The sequence below is a fragment of the Strigops habroptila genome, chromosome 10 (genome assembly GCF_004027225.2).
Source record: "Strigops habroptila isolate Jane chromosome 10, bStrHab1.2.pri, whole genome shotgun sequence".
In the NCBI taxonomy this organism is placed as follows: Eukaryota; Metazoa; Chordata; class Aves; order Psittaciformes; family Psittacidae; genus Strigops; species Strigops habroptila.
This window is the reverse complement of record NC_046359.1, coordinates 16,008,498-16,034,890: the sequence shown is the minus strand read 5'-3', so window position 1 is coordinate 16,034,890 and position 26,393 is coordinate 16,008,498. Positions and strand designations below refer to the sequence as shown.

The 26,393-nt window shown below is 39.4% G+C and overlaps 1 protein-coding gene across 4 annotated transcripts; it reads right to left on the bottom strand.

Annotated features, from left to right (window-relative positions):
* Positions 1-36: 36 nt before the first annotated feature.
* TBCE (tubulin folding cofactor E) lies at positions 37-26,393 on the bottom strand. Of its 4 annotated transcripts, none has more exons than XM_030499155.1 (17): positions 26,250-26,393; positions 25,246-25,346; positions 24,271-24,355; positions 15,236-15,424; positions 14,087-14,175; positions 13,279-13,378; positions 11,002-11,104; positions 7,172-7,248; positions 6,836-6,931; positions 5,527-5,591; positions 5,372-5,436; positions 4,758-4,910; positions 3,906-4,059; positions 3,292-3,360; positions 2,168-2,227; positions 775-866; positions 37-523 (listed from the first exon to the last, which is right to left on the bottom strand). In XM_030499155.1, the coding sequence occupies exons 2-17, from the start codon at positions 25,343-25,345 to the stop codon at positions 431-433; spliced, it is 1,590 nt and encodes a 529-aa protein (XP_030355015.1). In that variant the 5' UTR covers position 25,346; positions 26,250-26,393; the 3' UTR covers positions 37-430. The 4 variants fall into 4 exon arrangements, with proteins under 4 accessions (XP_030355015.1, XP_030355012.1, XP_030355014.1 ...); XM_030499152.1 differs by lacking the exon at positions 26,250-26,393 and adding an exon at positions 26,060-26,224 and having other exon boundaries at positions 25,246-25,378; XM_030499154.1 differs by lacking the exon at positions 26,250-26,393 and adding an exon at positions 25,666-25,714 and having other exon boundaries at positions 25,246-25,350.

The window sequence follows — 26,393 nt, the reverse complement described above, 5'->3', positions numbered from 1 at the left end:
TTAAGGTAGGTAAAAACAAAAAGAGCAAGTAGCCTCTTTCAGTGCAGCACTAATTTTGTCCTGTTATAAGCCGAGAGATCACAATGAACACGTACTTAGTTCAGAAAAGAAATTGTCACCGCTGCAGTGGGAAGGCACTGTTTGAAATTTTGGCAAAAAGGTTACCTTGAGTTTTATTTCATTGAAGAATTTTAAGCACTATTTGGTATCTCTCAAGTAAGACGATTCAGTCAAAAGCAAATGCTTTCATGGAGACTGACAATCACGTTCGTTTAGGAGGTGACAGTATTCTTGAGTAGCCCCTGGTGCCACGTGCCATGGTCACATTCTCGCATACGTGTGTTCAGGCACAGGCTGTCTGCGGGCAGCCTTTAACTCTTCTGCTGCTCCAGTGCTGGCTGTTCCCGCAGTCTACAACAAGAGTCCCTTCTTACCACCGTACTAGCACACAGTCTCCATTCTCTATTGAGTAGAACTGCAAAGGCTTTAAGTCATTGTCTAGTTCGACTTCCTTTCCTTCCAGCTAGAAATAAGAAAGGAAAAAAACCTGATCAGACTTACACTGAAACCCGCTCATGTAAACCAAATATAGATCAGGCAGTTGCAGTCAGCAAGGATCTGGCATATTACAGGAATGAAATTAGGTCCTAAATTACAGCATGAAGTCTGCCCTCCTTAAGTGCAATCAATGTCATTAGGTAGGATTTTAGAACGTGCTATTGCCCTCCAGCAGCATGCAGTGTTTTATTGTTGAATTACCCATTTTTAACTCACTTTAGAACTTTCATAGGACAGTTTCAGTTCTGAACCAGGAATTTTCAGTAGGCGATACAGCAATCCTTTGACCCTCTGAATAGTCATAGAATCTGCCAAGGCAGAAAGAAAGAAAGAAAAGTTACTAGAAAAATGCTGCTAGCACTGAGCTGTAGCAAAGTACTAGTGTTTCAACTATACTTGCTTATAGCAACAGTGAAAGGCTGTATTGCTGCTTCAGTTCTAACACTGCAATAATGTCTTTTGTACCTGAAATCATAATTGCTAATATAAAACTGCAAATGGTTTAATCTCTGGGGGATAGGACAGGATATGCTACTATGGTTCAAGCGCTCTGATCCCCTGTACCAAACTGAACTGTTACAGCTTCATAATTTACCTGTTTTCAGTTTGTATTTCCTACGTGCTAAACTAAGTGACCTTTGGGACATGCACCAGCCAGGTTCTGACCACTTGCGGCTGGTGACTGTTCCTTGAAGTTTTCATTACCAGGAATTGGCTCTCCCGGCACAAAAACCCAAACGTCCCTGTGGAACTAGCGCCATTCTTAGAAATGGCATTACAGTAAGTAGTCCCAAACCTATTGCCAGCAGAGTTTGTAGAGTGCTTTATATTATGAAGTCAGTTACGCAAAGGGATATTTTTTGTAATGGATCTGGAATGAGTAAATGTAGTTTGTTCCAGAGGTGATACCTGTGTTTGCAATAGATTAGATACACTCAAAATTTTGGTTGAACTTTCACTTCTTTTGAAGCTTTATCTAAAGGCACAGCAATAGTGAGTTATTCCTGTAATACCACACATTGTACTTAGACAAATATTTTTCTATCAAACATTTTTGTAAAAGCTGTATCTATCTGATTTTATGCAACTTGTGATAATAAATGTGATTTTTATTTTAGAATAAAGCTTGAGTAAGTCTTTTCTCTCAGACTCCATTCCACATCTTTCCAAAACACAGTCTGATTTAAAACAAAGTCTATTCTAGTCTCACTACAGGCACTAAAACTTCAAAAGACAAATGCGATACAGGTCAGAATTAGATTTCTAACTTAATGTTTTAGATACCTTAATACCTTGTTATTTTGTTAATACTGTTATGTGATTTCATAGTCGTTAATTAACCTTTGATTGCCTCAAACATATTAATCATGAAACCAGCAGCAGAAGTCATAAGACAAGCATCAACTTTCAATCTTCAAGCTGGACTGAAAGTAAGTATGAAGGTCAGGAAAACAGTGACTTCTTCAAACAATTTCTGCCTTTGGCATTTCTTTCTGTGACAGACTTGTCAGGGGAGAATCTTCAGGAGCCAACAAAGCCAGAGGCAGCTGCCATTCTTTAACACAGTTATTGGCAAAGGAGCTACAAATGACAAGCCAAGACTTCTTACCTGGTAGCTTTTTCTGTACTGGCTTCTGTTCAGGTTTCTCAGGACATTTAATTGTCAAAGCTTAGGGAAAAAAGGTGAGGCATTAGTGAATGAACGTTAAGTCCTGTTCTGTCAGGAGCAGAGTCTTTCTAGTCTGTTTTTATTACAAATTGTTTCTCCTAGCTCAGCCTGATCTGCTAGAAGATTAGGATGTAGCCTGCATCTGAGCAGCTAAGGTAGCATTCAGTCATTCTCTGAAAAATTAAAAGTAATTTTGTTAAAATAATCACATTTTTATTGATCTTTGGTGAAAAGATCAATAGGGAAATATTTTAGGGAAAATATTTTAAAACTGACTCCCTAATACTTGGTTTTTTGGTCCAAAGGAGCATTTACCTAAAAATGCTTAATTTCTAGTTAGCTTTTTAAAATAATCTGCAGTAGAATGGAAACCGCCTACTCAGTTTAAAGCAGGTTTTTGACCCTCAATATCTCCAAAGCACCATACAAGCACATTTTAAGGAAGTTATTAGCCTAATTCTTTTACTGACATTAAAAGACACGTCCTTAAAAAAGGTTTCTATTATGTCTAGCCAACTAGATTCCTTGTTCTATTTAGTCTTCCACCTAAATGCATTAGAATGTAATGCCTTAAAATACTATTTTGCCCATGGAGTAAAGAAAAGGTTCAGTTCTATCAACTGCCAAAGACAAAGCTAAGTGAATTTCTAATTTAAATGCTTAGACAGCCCTAAATACTAAAGCTACCCATAGTTTTCTAAGAAGCTATGAAAAACATTATCAGAAACCAGTGCAGCTATTGAGGTTAAAATCTCAAATGTCTTCTGTACAGAAGCCATTCACACTGTCAAAGCAGAGTATTGATTACCTCTGTTCTCCATTAAGTCTTAATTAAGAAAGTCATTTGGCTTGGGTTGAGGGGGAAATGAAATTCAGTACCCAGAGGCAGGTATCTGGTCAAGCTCCTTGATATACACAGTTCAGAGAAGCAAATTACAAGCTGGAACTCTGTGACGTCTGAAAGGCTTTTGAACCTTTTGTTCTCCACACACACCCAGCAACCACTAAGCTTGTAAAATACTTTAGTCGCAGAAGAAAAATTTTGACCATTTCTGGCCTCTTACTCAGAAGCTGATTTTTCAGAGTCAAGGGCTCTTGTGCCTTCAGTTCTCCTTCTTCAGGCGCACCATATTCTGTGTGAAGGAAAAGTGCCCATATTCATGAATATGAATAAGACTCAAAGACTCAAACTCAGCAGCAGACCTAAGAACACTGTGGTGTTGGATAAGGCACAAGCCTGTTGCCTCAGGTCCCTCAGCAGCTAGGATACCTCATATAGAAGGTGGTAGGCTCCTGCAAGGCGAGGTGCCGCAGGCATGAGCATGGACGGACTGCTGGAGCATTTCGGAGGGTGCACGGGCACGTGGATGGAGCGGAGCAGGTGGCAGGCACGGGGAAGTGCCCACTTTAAAAAAGCCCCATGTGGAGACAGCCGCTCCCTGCAGTGCCCGGCGTTACTGAGCAGCTGCTCACAGCTGTCATCCCTGAGGCAGTAGCGCCCAGACGTGTGCAGTGCTATGCAAAAGCCATGTGCATGCAGGCCTGCCAGCAGGGTGGGCTTTCCTAAGGCAGCACGTGAAAAAGGCAGCAAGGGGCAGGGCAATTGAAGACAGACCAAACCAGTGCTACCACAGTGCCAGAAGTGAGGAAGCGCTAATTTTACTGTACTTGTACTTACTAAGACAAAGTGATGGGTATCTGGGATGAGCAGCAAGAAATTCTTCACTTGGATTGTTTTTCTCTGGGTTCCAATTCCCACCAGCTGCTAACCAGTCATTTCCAAATATTTTGCGATAATCAAGCTCTGCTCCTTTTCTTTCAGCAGGAGGGATCTGTACTGACACAGGAATGGTGCAGAATTTAATTCTACAACTTTCCAGAGAAGAAAATCTAATTAATGACACTGACTCCTTGCTCTTACTTAGGTCATCGGTATGCTTTAGTGCTACCAAGAACCTTACAAACCCTATTGCCAAGTACTGACTGCTCTACATAGTCAGTACATTTTAAACCCAACCTCCATATACTGACTGATTCATAAATGAATGCTATGTAAAGATGTTGCTGTCCACGATGACAGAAGGATGTTTTTTGTAGCTATGGAACAGATGCTGCTTCTGCTCTCTTTTATGATACACATTTGCTGAAAGCTTGATTCAGTTTAGATAATGCTGTTGTCCTACTGCAGAAGGCAAATGCTTGTATCAGTGTCACTGAAGCAGACTCAACTATGCTGCTTTTTCTTTTTTTGCCAGATTATGTTTTTTGTTAAGTACTGCTACTTCAGCATGACTTAGGCACTTGGAAAAAAAACACCTTCCGTCTTGTCCTAGTCCCTGCTGAGTCAGCAGCATTCACAAATAGGGCTGGATCTTGAAGCCCTAAGGAGTGCTCCACTGACTAGGCAACAGAACAGCCAGCACTTTTCCTGCGCCCAAACAGTAACCTTAAAACTAACCGAAAACAAGTCCTGAGGCACTGATTTAATGCTTTTCCCCAGGCTCATGCAAATTGTTGAAATATCACGTACCTCAGACTTGTTCAAAACCTCCAATTGACTTATCTTGGCAATAATGAGCTGTCTCAGGGTCTCTGGGTTCTTCTCTGTGTCCATGAAAGGGTTATTGTGACACTGCAGTGACCGCAGACTTGGCAGTTTATCAAGCTCATTGATAGATGACCACTGAAATGGAAGGGAACAATCTTTTGAGGAAACATAAAACATTCTTCATTCCAGAACAATACACAGTAACACTGACCTTTCCTGTACAATGACCATGACTGAAACTAGTCTTTTGGTCAGCAGAACCAAGTACTTTCAACCTGTTCATTTAGCCAAGGAAAAAACTGCACTTCAATTAACTTAGTGGAAAAATAAGTAAACAAATGAGGAACTGGTCAACATTTTAGACCCTTAGACTTCCGCAAGAGGAATTATGAGACAGCAGAGAGATATGACCAGCTACCATAAATATGTTTTACTGAGACACTAAGAAATGTTTTTAAATTATGCCTCTGTGTGGATCAAAGTACTCCCTAGTTACCTCAGAATCTCATACATACAATCAAAGAAATTTTAAACAAGCAAATTGCAAGTTACTCTCAAAGACATACACATGGACAAACTACAGCAGTCTGACCTACCTGTGATATTTTATTGTCATTTATTGCAAGGTGCTTTAGTGAAGGAAACATTTTAGTCTTGCATCCTAGGAAAAAAAGTACATTTACAAGACAATAGTGAAAACTTTACATAAACTGAATTATAGAGCTGTAAATAAGTTACTTCTTCTACATACCAAATCCAGCATCGGGAAAGTCTATAGAAGCTATTCCGCTGTTCCTAAGTATTAGCTGTTCTAATCTGAAATTTAATAGATACAGTGATTACCGTACATGGCACAAATGAACAGCAGCTTCACAGGCAGTACCCAGACACCAGCGAGTGTCCAGAGAGTGACGTACAATAATTCCAAGCTTTTTGAATGGCTCCTGGATTTAAATAGCTTGTGGCTATTTAAAATCACAGCTGCTATTTTGGTGTGCAGTGCAAGATAATAATTCCACAAATTAGCAAAACTATTGTATAAGTCCCACAGCTTTCCAGTCGCTGTGACCAAAGTGCTTCAGGAATACACACCTCCTTTCCTTGGATACTAAGTCCAAAGCAAGGAATCACAGCTCAAGCTGCAACTACCACAAGGACGCTGCTATGGAGAGTACAGTAAACTGGGAGTATCTGTGTAAAGGCTGTTAGCACATTCTTCTGAGAAAGTGGAAACACATTTACCCAAGGCAGTATGGGGATTATACTGTTGGGTTTGGTTTGGGGTTTTTTTAAGTTTTGAAGCACCTCTCTTTCAAAGTCTTTAAGCTACCCCCAAGAAGCACTGAAACTTGCAAAAGTGAGTCAAGCCACCCACTTATAGCAGTAGGGTAACTTTTCCCATAGTTAATAATCAGGAGCAGGTAAAAACAACAGGGAAGAATTATCATCACACTCTTTTACCTCCATCCAACCCCTCTATGTTTTGCTTTCTTTACAGAGGACAAGTAAGCAGGGGCCACGGGGGTACAGTGCTCACGATGGCAATGCCCATCTTTAGCGTGTCAGCCTCAGGAGCGACACCTTCCAACAAACTGCCCATCCGCTTCTGGCAGGCTCAGTTGACCCAAGGTGGCTGTGCCACTACTGCTGAGCCTGCACTGTGCTGACACGGTCAGAAAACTGTTCTATGAAACGACTTCCATAGCTCCTTTGCTTTGCCACTCCACACAAACTGTACAGTCCTGTCATCTTGGATAAAACCCTGTGCATACTAATATATAAAGAACTTGGTAATGAGATAAATCACTTTAGTTTCATAAGTATATGATGAAAAGCTAGTGACACCACTTAAGAATGTGCTACTACACAACAAAAATAAGATTACATTAAAACAGCTGAATTAAATAATTCAGTTACTCTCCTCAAGAGGGCAAAATGCCTCTATTTCAACATTCCATAAATCTTCCATGCAACATTGATACTATCATGCTCAGTCAACAAAGGCTATGGAGATGAATATCCAGGACAAAAAATTTCCAGCAGATTTGTTTAATAACTACCTGGGGAGATGTGCTATTAGATGCAGCTGATTTCCATCCAGTAACTGGTTGTCTGAAAGGTCTAACAACTTCAGGGTCTGCAGGATGTTACCAGGCCTGCCACAGTTGTTGGGAAAAAAACCACAAACACAGAACATTTAATGCTATTTGTAAATGAAAACACTTGTTTTCTAAGGAACAGCATGCAAATAATTGTGTACATTTATAAATAGTCTGAAGTCTGCATCATTTATTTTACAATTATGGCACAGTAATGTAAACACCAGAGGAACGTATATCTGCTATTTAACTGCAGTACACCAGTCACAAATGACTGACATACATTACTCATCTTACCTTTCCAAAACCATAATATTATTAGAAGTAAGGTACAATTCTTCAAGTCTTGGCCATCCTGGAGCACAAAGAAGAACCTAAGAGCAAAACTTCATTTAATATAACAAAAGTTGGGAAAAATTATTCCAGAAATTATACTTTATGCAGATTTCCTCAGAACATGTTCAGAACCAGACACAGCTTCCAAAACCACAGAAACAAGTGTTACAGACTGCCTGGCCCTCCCTTTTGCCCAGCTGGCTCTTCCCTGTGTCTGGGTACGCCAGCACAGATGACACCAAAGGGGTTCTGCAGTCATAAGCACCTACAGTTCCACGCCTGGGGCCAGCAGCTGCCCTACCTCAGACTGTGTGACCTGGAAACCGAGTTTATTCAAAAGGGTTGGAGCAACCAGGTTTTACCTACGATGAGGAGAGGAAATAGCAGTATATGCTTGACTGCTAATGGTTCTGGAACATCTGCGCATCCCATCAGGTCTGACAGAGACTTTTTGAATGTCTTAATCAGAGCTTGAAGGCTTCTCTGTCATGAGACTGTGCCAGCACATGAAACCAGTAAAACCCAAGAACTGCATTAAGTCAGCACATATCCTGAAGTTTTCAAGTACTCTAAAGAAAACAAATTAGTTGAAAAAGGCCACAAATTGAACAAAGATGCACTTGTTTTAAATCTTCTGTCCTGAAGTTACACTAAACAAAAATATTATTTCATAAAATTTATTTTTTGCAAACATCTACAGCAGGTAACACAACGTTTAAAAATAAACACTTATTACAAAGCAATAGAAATTGCTGGCGTAAAGCCCAGTTTCATATGCAACTGTGACAGTGCCAAAAATGTTGCAGTTTTGGCAATGGAGTTCCATAAGCACTGGAACTGGCTGGTTTTCTACAGATTTGTCCCTGTGAATGGCAAATTAATTTTTTCACTGAGGTTTTTGTGTGTATTCTCCAGAGTCAAATTAAGTGTTAGCTCATCCTGTTACTCCTTCCTTGGTTAGAACTTATAAGGGTCTGTTCTCCTATTTTCTTGGAACTTGTAGGCAATAAATTATTGTTAAGCCCGCACTTCTTTTCACCATGTGTTTGTAATTAGCTAGCAGATTCAAAGGTTCTGAGATGGAAGAACACAGACATGCACAGGCGCAGCATAATCGCCTAAAGCTTGTTTTTACAGGAGGTTACAAAGGTTACAAAGCAGCACAGTTCAGAGATCTGGACAATCAAATTCGTTACCTATATAGCTAACCAATTCTCCTGTAAATGTCCCCTACCCTAGACACCAAAAAGCCTCCTTTTGTCATCTCTCCTTCACTCTTTTACAGCTGCATGAAGTTACGCAGCTGGATGTATGTGTAACTGTCTGATTATATATACAATACAAACTATTAACACTGGGATCTCTTCAAGTGGTGGCATATGATTTGGGGCTCAACTGCTTCACACCCAAAAATATGAAACATCATCCTGCTGCCATATCTGCAACATCTATACACTTAGAAACTCAGGTATAACAAGTTTTCCTGCTCCAGAGCAAGAGCAGGGAACATCAATATTTTCTCTCTCTGATTTGGACAGTGTTTCCCTATTTCAACAAGACAGACCAAAATAGTTTTATCTATTAGTGATGAGGAAGCATGAAGAGAAGCCTGCAGAGTCAAGAGAATTTAGGTGCATATTTGCTACAGAGAAGCTTTGGGGGATCCCCCCCGAAAGCCCTGAATTGTGATGAATGGAATAGAAAAACTGCACAAAACTGAAATGTCAGAAGACTTTGACAGACTGACCAAATGACTAGAAAAGTGCCAAAACCAAATGATTGTTACATCGCATTTCTAAGAAACTCAAAATGCATTAACTCAATTTCCAAGTCAATGGCGTGTAACTGTGAGGTATTTTACAGGACACCATTCCCCCTTGAAGGTCGTATATTATGTTTTGACCAATCAACTGACAATTATACAGTAATAAGCTCTTTTACTGATACGTTAATAGAAACCTCTGATGTATTTAGATATGTGCATAATGAAAGAACTTTTTGGAAAACCAATGCTCAAGGCATGTAAATGTGGAGTTATGCGTAATTGTGGAAGTTAAGCATGCCAATCTACTGCAAAAAATATTTCAAAACAGAGGAACAACTGAAAAAAGCCCACAGGTCTTCTTTTTTTAAACTATCCCCATGCCATATACTCTTACACATGGCAATAAGTTATTTTGAAATGTCATCATTTCACTGTTCACCATTACATTGTTTTCATTTTAATTCAAACATTTCTAGGATTTTCAGACTTTACTTATATTCCCATTGACAAGCACTGTACTTCTTTTTTGCCTGGATCATATTCATTATTATTTTCTGTTTAAAAGTTGACTTTTCAAAGTAACCCCCTATACAGCTTAAGCAGTAATGTTTTCAAGTGGCTTGTTCACAGAGTGTGTCAGGTAGGTCCCTTTATGTTTTCCCTTTTGTTCGACTGCCCGGCGACACCACTTTTAAACACAGGCTTATGTCTCTCCACTTACAAGGGAAAAAAAAGAAACAAATTTCAATTTTATGAGAAAGATTTCTGAACCAAAAATGTCTTTCCTGCATACGAACTGTCAGAGCACAGTTTCACAACCAACTGCAAGTGCTACGTAATTTTAAACTGCTCTGACTAACCCAGGGCTTCTTTCTGAAACGCAGTTACCCCTAGAGAACTCTGACGGGTCTGCAGCCAGGGCTCTGACCAGCCTTTCGGCCACCCTGGCATGGAGGAGAGCGGCTGGCAGCTGCCAATATTTTAAACACCACAATGAAGGCACAGATTTACCCTGATAAGCACTAAATGACATTTAAAGTGTTTGCAGCCACTTCATTCTTCCATTCACTTCACCATTCATATTGCTGCTGTTACAGAAGGATTATCAACTGCCCTAGCATAAGCCCCGCTGCCAATAAGTGCACAGAGAATGGATGCAAAACAAAGATATAGCAGCCCTGCTGCAAGTGAAAGAATGGAGTTTCTTTCTACCTAACTCAAGGCCAGTTTTGGGCAGTGCTCTATGACTGGATAGTGGCCAGCCGCAAAAATATGAAAATTCAGGTAACCTCACAATTCAGTGCACACAAAATCTGCCCCTGAGAAATCCAACTAATGGGCTGGACTTTACGAGCCATTGTAAGTAACATGGCACTACTGATGTGCTTCATAAGCCCCATCTCTGAAAACAGGCCCATTGCTAACATTTAAAAATAGGGCATCACTCTTAGTAAGACATCATATTAGGGGAGAGGAATTTACATGTTTCTCTGAAACAAGCCAGAGCTTTGTTTATTCTGTGCTATATCTGTGCTGCATATAACCAGGCATCTTGTATTTCAAGAATGGTCAGTAGGTGCAAAGATACTAAGCCAATCTCCTGCTCATGCAAAGTGATGCCAAAACAAGTACTTTGTGCCATAACGACATACATTCTTTCCATTGGCATTTGTGCTATTACATGCTTAAAAATACAGATAAACCTTTAATAACTACAAGGAAACAAAAAGTCTTCACACAAACCTTTGGGACATGAAGTCATATTACACTCCAACTGCTTTATCTTGACTAGGTAATTTACAAATGCAGGTGAAGTCAAACGTTTCTTAGTAGACTCCTGTGCCAATATAACTTCCTATGTTGTGTACCAACTATGTTAGTTACTACATAACTAATAGAGTTATGCCACAGCACCTTTTCTCAGGATTATTACATTTCAGGAGAGTAAGATAATGCAGAAATGTTTAGTGTGCTTTCCTTGCCTCAAAAGCCTAGCAACACAAACAAAACCAGGAAAGGTTATTACCTCTGCCCATGTTATTCCAGTTTGATTAAGTGCCAGAACCCTCAATTTTGAAAATACACTGGATACAGAAGTTGATGTAGATGGAAATTTCATTTTGTTTCCACTGTGTAAAAAGAACAATTATTAACATAATGAATAACTGCATTGAATCTATTTAAGTCACTGATATGGAATTATGCATTAAAGACAAAAACAATTTACACAAAATTAAAAAGTCACTGCCAAGGTGTCACATATTTTAAAATATTATAAAATATCCCTCTAGTTATATTGAAACTTTCCTAATTTACTTTCCTACTTCCATTTCTTCTTCTGCGGCCTCCTTTCCACCTTATCCTCCCCTAAGTTTTGAGTATGAAAAGAAGGATTTTCATTAAAATTAAACGAAGAAAGTCAGATTTTGGACTTAAACACCTTAGAGCCTACACGACCATCCAGACCCCAACAAAAGAACGGATGTAAAATCCACTCTCGATAGCAAAATATCTCTACAAAGTACTTAAAAGATTCTCAAATCTGCAATCCTCAAATTAGTTTTCATTACTTGCCCCCAAACAAAAGTTTTTCTTTCTTTCCTAAGGTCCAGTCTACCTGCATATGATGATAAAAACCTCCCAATACAGTTATACTTACATACTTATGGGTTAAATTTCCCCATTTCAACAAGCTCTTAGAAAGCTGGAGGATGGCTAATCACTCTTATTTTCTTCCAACATTGCTTGCACAAAATGCCACTAACAGACTTACCTACCAATGTCTTTCTTGTTTAAAGTAAACAAAGTCAGAATAATAAAAACCAAATTCAAACTATTTCATTTGTAGTAATAAGCATCACATTCCAGCGTCAGTCCCATTTTGCTTTTCAATTTTATCACAATTAACTTCCAAAAACCCTTCAATCTAGACCACACTTTTCAGCAATGAAAACCTGAAAAAATTGTTCTATGTTAATTAAAATAAATTCTCTATTCTCATGCATGCTAATAACAATAAACCAGGACAACATCTGCTCTAGGCAAAGTCAGATTTACAAATAGCACCCAGGTTGCAAACAGCTGTTCAGTGCTAAATGCAGAAGAAAATGGAACACTTACAACTATTTTAAAAATACATTTTTCTCACATTAACTATAAGAATACGAAAACTGGGGTCATTTTTTAATTAAACTTGGTATTTATTTCAGTTTAGCTTACATCACTTTCAACTGTTTCAGCTACATTGTGTGTATTGTACAAGGAAGACTTTGGAAGCTGCTAATCTCAACACCAGTCTCCAAGACCCCAAAAGTCCTATTTTGGGTTTATGCCTTCACTCCTATAGCCCTGCTGCTGTCTTCAATGACTAGTACAACCTCCAAAACAGCTGAACAATTCTGCTCGAAGAGTCAGCAGTCTAGATACTAACCTTGACAACAAAACAAACTTCCTGAAGCTGCAGCTATAACATTCTCAAAAATGAGTGGTTTAGGCTGCTGCCTGTTTACAGACTTCAATCCATCGTGTTAGTTAACAGCGGGAAATTATTCTAGCACATGTCCAATAGTGTGTGGGTTTGTACTAGAAACGTAGGCATCTGAAGAGTCTGACCTGCTGCACTCGCACACAGCAAGCGTGGCCATGTCTGCTGTGAAGCTGGGCTCCACAGTGCAAACCAGACTCGCTGCACGCATGCAACGTGGATGCATACACGTGTTAAGTCAGTTCTGCCCTGTGGCAAACTAAGCTTTTAAATCATGAGAATTAATTGTCTTAGATGTCACAGAAGCGTATAAAGGCATCTTATAAGGCTGTAAAACTAGGTAAAATTCTACAGCACCCTGTAAAAATCTATAATGCATCTTAAACCAGGCTCCCTACCCAACAAGCCACTTAACAGATTTCATAATTTTTATGTAATGTAGAACACATTGACAAATGTCTAAATTCTTGTGAATGTTTAATGGATGAAATCTGTGTTCTATTTTTCAGACAATCAGGATTTTTCTAATTTTACAAAACTCCAATCAACATCCATCTGTCCCAACCACTTTCCCTGAATTTAGTTTTATATAGATGCTAAAATCCTAGGGATCTAGTCTTGAAAAGGAATGTCTGAAAAATATAGCTTAGTTGCTTACGGACAAGATTTTAAAAAACAAGTATTTAAAAACTTATATCCCATTAAAATGAGTATTGAGGCATGTAGATACCTTTAGAAGGCTGACTCTGTGTCTAAAAGAGCTTCTTCTTTTTTGTCTCTACCCCAAAGCAAGAGAAACCCAAATATGAGTATTTATACCTGACATTAAGTGTTTCCAGATTTTGAACTTCAGAAGCAATAGCTGTTACTGTCTCCCAAGATGATATCAGATTTTTTGATAGATTTATATGCCTGATATCTGAAATTTCACATTAAGAAAAAGAAACATCTCAAATCTGAACTTTTCAGATTTTTCAGAAATTAGAATTAGGGTTTGGTTTTGAATCAAATAAACAGAAATAGATTACACTTGTTTGGGCTAAGAAATACTATTATATATTATAATATATATTGTTGCAACAAAGTATATTTTGATTTGCGGTATGGAAATGGCCTATAGATTTATAAAAGAGCTTAACTTTACAAATCCTAAAATGGATTATTTTCTGTATTGGCAGGAACTCCTACCAGTCCTTATAAATGAAGAAATAATACCTGCTTTGTATTTCTGTAACATTGCTACAACATACAGTATGCTGAATACATTATTTATTATATATTGGAAACCTCTGGTACCTAGAAGACATCTCAGTTATATTTCTATGGGGTTATCCATTCTAGAACCAAACTAAAAGAAAAAAAAAAAAAAAAAAAAAATCAAAGAAGACATTGCTGAAGCCTTTATGATATATTTCCATTTCTAGCCACAGTTCGCATTCCCTCTCAAAAATGGTAGGCATCTACTTTTTAACTCTGTAAACATTGCATCAAGCTTCTAAATATAAACTGCAGTTCTGAACATTTTTTTAATAAAAGGATATGGATATCATTCATTGAAGTGAACACTTGGAATGCTAAAAATATGTATTTTATTTGTGCTATCATGCAATGTAGCAAAAAAGGATACTAGCACAGGTTCTGCTGATTTCCTCTTTCTGACCAGCATGGCTCACTGCACACTCACACACTGAGATATCTACCAGTTGGTTCAGCTGGCTAAATGAGAAAGAACATTCTGTTAAGTAATCTTCAAACAGAAATAGGTACATTATATAAATACCTCGTCGTTACAACTAAATAATATCCTTTTCATACACACAGTCTCCTTTAGAATTAGCAATGTGCAGATGGCTACATTGCAATGTCTTTCTTACTTGAAAACACACACGTCTTCTCTATTTTTTGCCTTTACATTGCTACTGCAAAATAGGCCTGGCTGAACCACAACCCCCAACCCCCAAAAACCCAACCAACTCTCATCCAACTGAAAAAGAGAGACTGATAAATCAGACAAAATACAGCTACTCAAATTGGAATTTAATTAGATGCTCCAAGTTAAACAGATTTCTTGCAATACTTTTTGCAAGGCTTTAAGTGATTTGGGCATTCTTTGTATCACTTATCAAAAAAGACAGAAAAAGAGTATTTTCAACTGCTTAGTATGTTCTGGAAGACAAAGGGAGAACAGTTGTGGAGTATCAGCTCAGAATGAGACTGCCACCTACTGAACTGATACCTCTACTGCTAGAGGTCATTAAAACTGCAATCTATTACACTTCATTAAGTTACTTCCTTTCTTACCCTTCCAGATAAATGAACATGACATGAACCGACTGAAAGACTTCTTCATTAACAGTACAGTGACTTTCTGCCTTTCCTCTGTTACAAAGTCATTACTGATATGAGTAAACAAAGGTTAAATACTGTACAATATTAAGAAAATATAAAAATACATCTATTTAAAAAGGACCATGCATGTGTATAATTTATCTCATTCATTCCTCCCCAAATATCATCACCTCCGACTTCGTGAAATCAAAATGAGGATTGTGAGCACTCAAACATGACATAATCCCAGTTTCTCCTCTGTAAAACAGGTAAATTATGAAGCCACAATAGGAAGATTTCTTGTCTCTTCCGTCATAATGCACTTTGGCTTACTTTTAGAGATACGACCATATTATATGCAAGGCAGCCAGCTTCCTTTCCTTACAGCTGAACTACGACTTGACTAATCAAGCACTGTGTCTCTTAAATTTTCATATATTACACTTGCCTTTGTTGTTCTGCAATAGAATCCATGCCAACAAATTCGACAGTCTTCTTTCCAAATACTAATGTATTCTCTGTCCCGTGTTGAGCATCTCGCTCTTCATTCAACCCGTACCGATTCTTTATTGCAGTAAGAAAATCTACTCCAAAATTTGCCTTGTTTGGCCGGATAAACGATCCTCCTCTCGGATGCCTAGAACAGAGCAGCCAGGAAAAGGTGAAATATGAAAAGTTATCAAAAGAATGACTTGTCTCTAAAGTCCTAATTATTGTGGTTTTTTTAAACACTGGGGACCAAAGCAGTCTAAAGGCAATTCTACAGGCTAATTTTAGACATCACTGTCCCCAGTACTGAGACCAGGTAAGACTTGCAAAGTATCTTTGATCATATTTGACCCAACTAGTTCACATTGTGAGATGCCACAAGAACTGCAGCACCAGATCTCCACATGTACTTGCATATCAAAATTACAATGGCATTACCATTATTAGAAATAACTGCTCTGCCATTTCCAAACTCACTATAAAATAAGGTTTTCCAGAAAATTAAGTTTCTACTGATGGGTAGCACAAAGTTACCTAAATCATACAACAAATGCATCTGGAGTCTTAACACAGCCCAAGGCCCATAGGGATACTCAGAACAGTCGTTGCCTCATTATATTTGACTTGAATAATTCACTTGTAATTCTGAAAGAGCGCAGCCTTGTCCTTCCATCCACACAAATGACACAAGATGCAAATTGTACCACCTGGAACTCCTAAACAAACTCAATCTTCTAAAAATTCTGATACTAACTCAGTAACAATTTTGAAACTGAATATTGAACAGGATTATCCAGCTAATGTATGTTCTACGCAGTCCTATGAAGTTTCTTAGTTTTTCTTGAGCGCTGAATAAACTTTATTGCATGACAATTTCTTGCCATGCAATTGCTTCGACAATTTCTATCAAAGTTGGCAAGGAAACACAGTATCCAGGAAGAACTGGCAGAGACAAATTGTGGGAATGGTATCACAGAGCAGATGGAGGATCTGATAGGAGGATCCGCCAGAAAACAGCAGGAAGAAAATTGGTAGTTATGATTACCTGTCTGCCTTTCAGCTGAGAAGAGAACAGACTCTGGTTGGAAAGTACCCAAGAGAAAGAAATCACTTGCGTAAACAAAACTCCTCTTTCCAAAACAGCATGTAAACATCAAGTGCCTAATTAGCAAAACATAATATAAAACACCAATGCTACAGAGATGAAAATTATCTCAGAAAAACAGTAACTAGGGAGCCTGAATCCTACGGACGTATTACAAGCAGATGGAATAGCTTAGGCATCATATTTTAACATTTTTATTAAAAAATTAGTACTGGATATTTCCTGTGCCACTGTCATTCAACATTTCTAATGCCTATTTAAGTACTTTCATATTCTAAAGGATCTGGGTAGAAACCACATATTGTTAACTATAAAAATATTTTCAGTCTAATTTTGTAGTGACTAAGTTGAGAGTGCAACAATTACAAAACAAGCAGAAAGGCATACTCTTAGAGAATGTAAATCCAGTGTGCACTTTCATGTTCAATAAGCATTTTCAATTCCCAACATTTTTCATCCAGAATCTTAAGTTTTTTCTTCCAATCCTTTGAAGTTCTTCATAGCATGCAAACATTTGGCTAGTTTAAATGTTGAACTTCCTCAAATGTAAAAATTATGGGTCTCCTTCTGAGCACCACTTCTTAAAACAGTAAATGATATTTTCACCATCTTAACTACATCTCTTACCTGCAAGGTCTATCACTTTCGCATTTAATTAAGTCAAACAGCTTCATAAATGGCAGATAGTGCAGGATGCTACTTGGGGCTCTGGAAAGAAAACTTGTACTCTTGTCTATCTCTAATTCAGTATGTTTATTCTGACATTTCCTGTCCTTCTTCCTATCACCTGGATTCTCCCCATTTGTCATCGCCATCCCTCTGCACTCAATGGTTCCACTACTTTTCTTTCTCTGCTCTCCCAAAACCCCCCTCACCAGAGCTAACCTAAGACCCCCTTTCTGCCTTTCTCCTGTCTGGCCATTTATCCCTGACGTAGCCAAGCCCTTTGGGTCTCTCCATCACCATGCTCACCAAGCTCATTTCTGTCCTCCCAGGTCACCATTTCTATTGGCACTTCCTTCCTCATTGTCTTTGTGGTAAAAAAAGAAAAACTATCCCTAGGAAAAACTGCAAAGGCAACTAGCTACCTTGTCCCTTTGTCATTTGAAGCTGCAGGGAAAGTATGGTGCATTTGTCTCTGAAGACCTTTCTACTTTTTGTTTTGACCATACAAGGATCACAGGGTTTCTCTCTCTTGTTCCTAGCACTTCCAAGTACTATGCATGCTACCTTACCTAATATACACTGAAGCCCATTGCACAGCTTAAGTTTCTTTTTCAGCTCCATTCTATTACTTTGATCTACTTTTTCAAGAACTGTAACAGAGAAGGACAGAAAAGCAGACTCCAATAGGAATCTATGTCCAGGCAAAATGATTCTGTGCTCAACGAGAGAGGTCACTTACCTGTAACTTGTTTTCCCTAAAATACACTGCCTGTATTAACCTTTGCACTAGGGAATATGAACTGTACAAGCTATATGTATATATCAGACAACTAACATACTGCACCTGGACTAACGAAAAAGCACACTTTTTAGCAATCAGTCACCATAACTGGGGACTAAACAGATAAATCCAAATCCACAGAGTCATTCAGCATGCCTTTCATGAGATGGAAGAACCTGCAGACTACTGATCAACCTGACTTAAACTGAACATTCAGAAGTCTGAGAACAGGGATTTTGTTCCCATGTATGTAAAATGACCTGCAGCCAGGACAATACACTGTGCAGAAACGATGTGGTAGATGATGTGTGCCAAATTCCTTAAGCAGAAAATAGGGAATATACCCAAGTGGGGCTCTGACAACAGCTGGCTCTAGTGAATACTGACACTTCTTACTGACTTTTAAAATAGAGAGGTTGACCCCAATCTTAGAAGTCAGCTTGTAGGACACTTTCTATTCATAATTCAGTAGGCAGAGGTGACACAGCCCATCTGCTAGCATGCCTAGGGTCCTTAGAAGATACTCATTAAAATTTAGATTAGCTATCCACTTCCACTGGTTAACCATTTCCCTGAATAAGAGGAAATTTGGCATCATTCTTTGCTAATGTAAAACAAAATGGTGGCACTGCTCATCATTACAGGTATATGATGGCTCTTTATATGCTAGAGAAATGTCACACACATACACTTCTTGGTACCTGAAGAATAATGCAGTAGTACACAAACTGTGTTCTGCCAACAGTTACACACTTGAGTTGTGTGACTGCAGAAGCAAGCTTCTGAGCCGAGAGATCTCAGCTTTATCAGACTAGGCAGTAAAGGTGGATGGAAGGGCTTCTTTGCCCAGTACCAGCTGTTTGCAATGATTATCTCAAGGCAAACTAATCACAACTGGGGCACACACACTACAAAGTTCACAAGGCATCATAAAAAATAGCCAGTTGAATCCATGCATGTCTTTTCTAGATAGGCTCTTCCTTTTAGGGGAAGGTGCTCAACAGACCAGACTTCTTTTAGAAGAATCTACACACTGCATTAAAGAAAACCCTTCAAATTTTAGAACAGTCCAAGGTATCTGCAGCATCAAACACCACTTGTAAGTGACACTTAACACTAATCTGCTATGGTGTATCAAATTCCTGACTGCACAGCAGAAGCTTTGAAAACATCAGCAAGTACCTGAAGTTCTTTGCAAGTTTACCCTCATCAAATAAGCAAGGAAGCAGAGTCTGAGCTTTTACAAAACAAGGAAAGACAGACATCTGCAGTTCCAGATGCTATCTTAAGGTTCTGCTGGTGCACTGGACAACAGTTTTGTTTCAACACTGTTCAACTGACAGCAAAGAACAGAAGTCTCTGAGGGGTACAGTGACACACAGTGAAACAATCAAAACTTCCTAACCAAGAACTTTTGAGGCATCTTGGGAGCGCATTCTCCCTTTGCTGTATGGCAATCACGTCTTCACAGACACTATTGACATCTTCCTACATTTGAAGAGCTTGTTTGTGCTTTAAGTAGACAGATATTCCTGGAAGTGAATCTGTCATTCTTGAAGGACAGGTAGTCTAATTTAATATAAACAGACTTTCTTTCAGGCAGGAATGCAAATTTCATGCAAACAGTAACATGTGGTAAGTCAAAACTGCCATTTGTAAATTTAAAAACATGTGCATACGCAAATTATAAAACTCAGTGAAGAAGGAAAAACTAAACACAGGTAATACCTTTGCCAGGATAATTTGGCATTTCAGGACTACACAAATACAAAAATTCAAAGTTCCCACCAAAAGAAAATTTAATAACACATAGGGAGGGGAAAAAAAGGCTACAAAGATCTGAGAAGCAATTGCAATTCTGCCAGGCTGAAAATATCACAGAAACAAGCTTTACTGTACTTCCTTCCATTTCTCTGGCTTGCTGTGGAAGTCAAACCTGGGGAAACATATCAGAATTTAATATGGTCAATACTTTTAGTAACGGTATCTGCTGAAACATCAGGATTCCTCCAGAAAGAACAAAACATATTCTTGATTCGGTAGGAACATGTTCTTTTCAATTATGACTCAAAGTACTCTAAATATGTGATTCAGCAGGATGTTACTCCCATCTTGTGAGATAAGCAGAGAAGTATGTCATCTACTGCTGGGGAATCCACACATCTCCTCCAGCAAAATGGCAAGGACAAAAAAAGCTGCTAAAATAGCAATGACAGTGTAAACATTGTGCATGAATTGAATACTGACTGAGAGAAGGGCTAAGAAAGATGACCCTTATGCCAGACTAAATGGGGGAAAATGGACAGACTCTACTTGGTTGGATGCATAAAAGAAACGTGAACATCTGTAACTGTGAGGAGAAAGAAGAGGGTACCAGAGCAGCAGCAAAAACCTAGTTTGGTGCCGTCAAGTCACCCCACCAGCAGCACTGCTTTTCCTAGGCCAGGCAGAGCTGCCTCCTGGTCATCTGGCAAGAGGCCGAGGTGAGCCTGTGCCCAGCAAGGCCAGACACCCTTGGGAGCAACAGATATGTCCCCATCGCAGTGTGCACGTGTGGCCTTGGGGGTGGTTTCTATCAGCATTCATGTTAACAGCCTGCAGGAAGCAGCACAGAGACACAACAGCTGGCGCACCCACGTCTCCCTCCACAGGCTTAAGGCACTCGTATTCCCAGGGGAGGTACGTGCGCTTGTAACTCACATCTCCCACAGGAGCACATGCATATAACTGCGTGAATGGGTCCGTGGGACAAGAACTTATTTGAAAGCATACTCATGTTTCAAAACCTGTATTTAAATTTTAGCACTATTTTAAAGCTTGATTACTCCTCATTTCTCTTGAAGGACTGTAGAAGATAGCTTATTTTAATTATATGATACCCTACTGCAAGTGACAGCTGAAATAATAGCTTCCTCCGTTATTAGGAAACAAGAACTTATTATCGGGGGGGGGAAAATCACAAAAATGCCATTAGAGTATGCATTGCCATTTCTAGCTAACTCAGAGTTGATGAACATGCTCATCATGTCAGCATATTTTGAAGTACTGCTGTTTTGTTCTTTGGTTCTCATATTCTTAGGAAGTTTAATTGGCACCACATTATATGACCCAGATAAACCTACTGCCATGGAACATAAAAGTTTATGTCATATTTCCAAAAAGCTTACTGCAAAGGTCACATAAGTAAGCAGACCTACTGATTTACCCAAATAAGGATTAAGAAGATCCTCTGATAATGAGAATCTCAAATTCAGTTTTATTTTCCTCTTATGATCTCATTTTGAAATGTCACTCAGAAAGATTTATTTTTAAAGGCATTGTTTTCAAAATTACCTTAAAAAGAATCTTAAAATATCCTCTCATTGCATTTGTTTACAGTACAAGCTACTTCATCAGCTGCTTCTGCTTATCAGACTTCAGGGAGTGAGAAAAGTAGGCTTGTAAGTACAGGATACTAATGATAAGGTTTGAGGTGAAAAAAAAATTAAATTATTTTTACATATGTATATACATTATAAAAAGAAACATAATCCCCCTCAACAGTAGTAGTAAAGACATGACATTTTAGGTTGTGGGGTTTAGGTTTGGGTTTTTTTAAGTACCTTTTTGATAAAATAAAGTAACCATTTTTTACTTAAGTTTGCCTACATCTTCACAATCGGTACATGAACAAACTAGTCTGCACACAGGAAGTTATGTCTGTGAGTCATGGTTGACTGCTGGAACTATTATTTGTTCTCTTAGACTCCAGAAGGACTTTCTCTGATTGGAACAAAGCAGAGTACAAAGAACAGGTATTGTAAGAACAACATGTTTAAGGATCACATTTAAATGTTAAGGGTATATGCAGCTTCACTCAAAAAGTTGATTCTTACAACAAGAATTGACATCGCTGAGACCTCATCTCCTGTGAACACACTAATAGCTGCTAGAAAAGCAAGAGTCTCTACACACGTATATAAATACTATGCACACACAAACATAAAGCACTCAGGTTTCATAAAAACATCCACCACACATTCAATTGCTTCTTCTGTCCATAGAGATTTGGAATGGCCAGCCAGTTACTTTTATTATTTCTCCTACAGCAGAATACAACTAACTTCACCTTGAAAACTGCTTCAGTTAAATTCAAATCATTTAAGAAGCAACTTCTGCTAATACATTCATTCAAAAGACATGCTTGCTCTAAGAACACAATTTACCATTTTTCAGCTAAGAAAAATCCAGCAATGTTGAATTTTTCTTGCTTTAAGTGTACTTACTCTCCTTAAGCCTTACTTTATTATTACATATAAAGGAAAAAACATTCAGTCCTCATAGGTGGGTGTTTTTTTTTTTTTTCCTTTATTCTTCTAAAGAACAGATTTTGTTTTATCATTTTCTGATAATGAGATTTCTAGGGATTCCACCTTTCACAAATGCAGAACTTAACAAGATACAGACTAAGAATTCTGATTTGCACTAGTGAACATAATCTACCCTTTCCACGTTTATACCTGTTTGGGAACAGGGAAAAGATAGTATTCCCAGAAAGGATTTCAAAATAGCTCCTTTTAAATTAGTTAATAGATAAATTCTTCTGCTGGATCAGTCTGAGACCAATGGGCTCTACTTGCTGGCTTGAGAACAATTTTGATCTGAACTGATAATGAAGTATATTCTTTAACAAGCCATGCAGAAATAATTTTAATGTCTTTTTTTTCTTCTATGTGACATTTTACAGCAACAGTTCTAAGTCCCTTCCATATTATATTCCTATACTGAGATAGGGGAAAGTGACAAGACTCACCTACTCATAAAAGTGGAAATGATCACCATTTTCACAAGCTGAAAACACAGCTCAAAGATAAGCAAATGCATGTGCTGTGCCTACCTGCTCTTACTTATTATTTTGGAGAAAATTCTCATTAAAAAAAATTGTCCGTTGAATCACCCATTGAGAGCAAAACAAAGTACATGTACAAATACACCACCTCTGGCTCTGGAAAAAGAAATAAATCTTTGAACCATGACAGGCCAGAGCGAATGAGACTCTGGAAAACTGTCACTATATACTCTTCTTGTTCTTCCACACTTCTCCAGCAGTCTGCTATTAGCCAATATCAGAGGCAGGAAACTAATCAAGACATATGTTTGGACTGACCTCATCCAGCCATTCTTATGACTTTGTTTTACATGCAACTTGTGGGGTGAAAAAAAAAAAAAAGGATGATTTGCTCATCCTCTCATCGATGGCTTCAACTTTCTCAAGACAATTAACATGAGGAATTAATTTCAGAGAAAAGTCTTCTTACATTTTTCCAACAAACCAAAGTCAAAAGCAAGACCACACACCACTTTCAATTTATTTTCTGGTTTGTCACTTTCTTTCACATTTTCAAAAGCCTTCTATTGATTCTGAGTGCTCACTGTCACAGGATTTGATTTATATTAGATTTGTTTCACTTGAATGAGCACTTGAACAGTTAGGAACAAACTGTAATCAAACTGCCTTTTACAGTTATTACGAGCCTTGGAAAGTAGGAGGCAGAAAAAGACCTAAAAATCTCTCCATTTCATCTCATTAACTTAAGACTGGCTGTGGCAGTGGTCACAACAAACATCCATGTAACACCACATGCTTCCTCCAAAAGTTGTCAATAGAAAATGGTTGGGAAAAATATGACAACAGAACAAGTATTTTAATGATATAGCCACAGAATATTCTCTCATCCTTCACCAATTCGATGCTCAGGAACTTGCTGAACAAGAAGCCCTTAGTATTTTAGAGCCACTGATAACTTTTCTTCTGTGAATTCATCCACCTATGTTTTTAATGCACAAGCTTTTAGCTGCTGCAGTGTACTCTTTCATGGAAACCAACAGCTTGCTGCTGTTGGCATCAACCCTAGAGTCCTGTATTCCCCAGTTTCAAACACGTGAAGTCCTTGAGTCTTTACATTTAAATGTGATGTACGTATATACTTCAAAACCCCCACACAACTACACTGTGTTTTGCATGTATTAAATGCAAGTGAACTTGGTATTTTGCCTTAACAAGATCCATGCAAGTCATCTTAAGTCCAAACCTAAACTATATTTGAGACAATTAACATGGACTTAAGGAAGGGCATGTAGGACACGCTGATTTTCTTACTAAAGTAGAAGGTCTAAACCTACTAAAGGTAATATTAATAAAGTCCAAAAGTCACATTTTATGACATACCTCTGAAAACAAAACTTGCATTTGCTAAGTATTTACCATATTCTAATTCCTGTAATTGGATTAATAACAATGCAACAGCCTTTATGGCATAGCTAGTCACAGCATTCAGATTTATTATATTATCAGCCAACTGATAACAAAAGGGTTTGCCCTAAAAATTGCAGAAGAGCATCTTCCCATGACCATCTTCTTGTACCAGTACACATGACATACCAACAATCTGAACCAATTTACCTGCACTTGAAATACTGTGTTCCTTCATAGGTACCATCATGCTTTCCTCTCTGAGGATCATCCCATTCCACACCAAGCCAAATTCCTGAAAAATACAGTAGATATGTTTTCAGATTTATGGCATCATAGCCATAAAAATCACAGTTGAAAGGAACCTCTGAAGTTCATCTAGCTTAGCCTTCTCTCTCAAAGCAGGAGATTATCACCAGCACTAAAACAAACCAGCCAGGTAAGTCTTTACCTAGCCAGATCTTGAAAACCTCCAAGGAGAGAAAGATTCCAATCTACTTGGGCAGCCTATTCCACTGCTGCATTACTTCTGTAGAGAAAGAGATTTTCCTGGTGTCCAATTTGAACATTTCTAGCCACAATTTGTGGTGTTGTCCCTGATTACATAATCTAGTACTAGTAATAATAGTTTGGCTTTGTCATGTTTGTAACTGTCCGCCAAACAGCAGCAGGCAGCTATTAGATGCCACTTAATCTTCTTTTCACCACATCAACCAAGCCCAGATTCCTCAACCTCTCCAAAACACACATACGTGGTCTATGTCGTTGACTGCTTTGGCAGCTCTCCACTGGATCCTCTGGAGTTTATCCACATCCCTCTTCAAATGGGATGGTTCAAAACCAGTGCAACCTTACCAAGAATGCCTGCCCCAGAGGGGATAACAGGTCCCTCTGATTTGTTGGCCATATTCATAATTATAACATATACCATCTATATATACACACACACCATATATGGTGTGTGTATATATATAACAACTTACCTAGAAGTTGCCATATTTACACAGGAACAATGAGGAAAACAACCAATTTGTATATTCCCACATCCTATTTGTATATTCCCGCATTCTACTTTTTTCTTTTTTTCCCACCTTCTACTTGTTTTTATTTTAATTAAGAACAACATACTTAGAATTTTGAAAACAACCATTACATGTAAAGGTGATTGACTACTGTAATGCTTACCTGCTGTGGGAGGAACACTGCCAACATAGCGCACAGTTGCATACTCTGTGCCACACAAGACTCTTCGACCTAGTGCCTCAGAAGGCACCCAGTCAGTCATCCTGGGAAAAGGATGTCAGAGCTACTCACAGACCTGCAGAAACAGAATCATAGAATCACAAAATGGTTTGGCTTGGAAGTGACCTTAAAGCTCATCCAGTTCCAACCCCCCTGCCATGGGCAGGGATACCCTCTACTAGACCAGGTTGCTCCAAGCCCCTGTGTCCAACCCGGCCTTGAACACTGCCAGGGATTGGGGCAGCCACAGCTTCTCTGGGCAACCTGTGCCAGCGCCTCAGCACCCTCACAGTAAAGAACTTCTTCCTAATATCTCATCTAAATCTTCCCTCTTTCAGTTCAGGGCCATTCCCCTTTGTCCCATCACTACATGTCCTTGTAAAAAGCCCCTCTCCAGATTTCCTGTCGGCGCCCTTTAGGCGCTGGAAAGCCGCTGTGAGGTCTCCACGGCGCCGAACCATAAGCGATGCCCTTAATACACGGAAGTCGCTGCTTCTGTACCCGCCCTGCCGCGAGTTGCCTTTTCCCCGCCCGGCAGTACGCTGGGCTCCTGCAGGAGGACTCGCCTCCCGGCGCCGCTGCCTGCGGCTCACCCGTGCCCCAGCGCTGCCGCCGCCGCCGGGGTAACCGGTACCTGTAACAGGTACAGCCGTTACGGCAAGTCACCGCCTCCTGGCCAGGGGCGAAGCAGCCAGAAACGCACGGGGCGGGCGGAGCAGCCCTGGTTGGGCCCCACACCACCTCACCCTCTTCTTACCCGCGCCAGGGCACCAGCCGCCGACACCTCAGCTCCCGGCGCACCCGGCCCCTCTTCCGCCCTGCGCGGACCGGCAGCGGTTACCCCGCCCGGCCTATCGGCGCGCTGCCGTTTGCTCCGAGCTCCCAGTGCCGCCCTAGCTCGGCCGCCATTGGCCTACACCCATCTTCGACCCCGCTGAAGTCATCGCCTTCACGAGCACTCGACGTGGGGCGTCGCCGCCGTAGAGCTTCCTGGGTAGCGCAGTTCGTGGAGGCGGCCACGCTGCACGGAGTTGCTGGCCCTGGACTACACCTCCCAACATGCCGTGGGGCGAGGAGAGGGCGCGCTGATT

Bases quoted from the DNA above. Each gene is read 5' to 3' on its own strand.
- TBCE (XM_030499155.1), bottom strand. From the start codon at position 25,345: ATGACTGACTGGGTGCCTTCTGAGGCACTAGGTCGAAGAGTCTTGTGT. The intron at 15,425-24,270 runs GTAAATTGGTTC...GCTCTGTTCTAG, and splicing joins ACACAGTATTTCAAGTGCAG to GCATCCGAGAGGAGGATCGT. The intron at 5,592-6,835 runs GTAGTTATTAAA...ATTAAATTTCAG, and splicing joins CTAATAGCACATCTCCCCAG to ATTAGAACAGCTAATACTTA.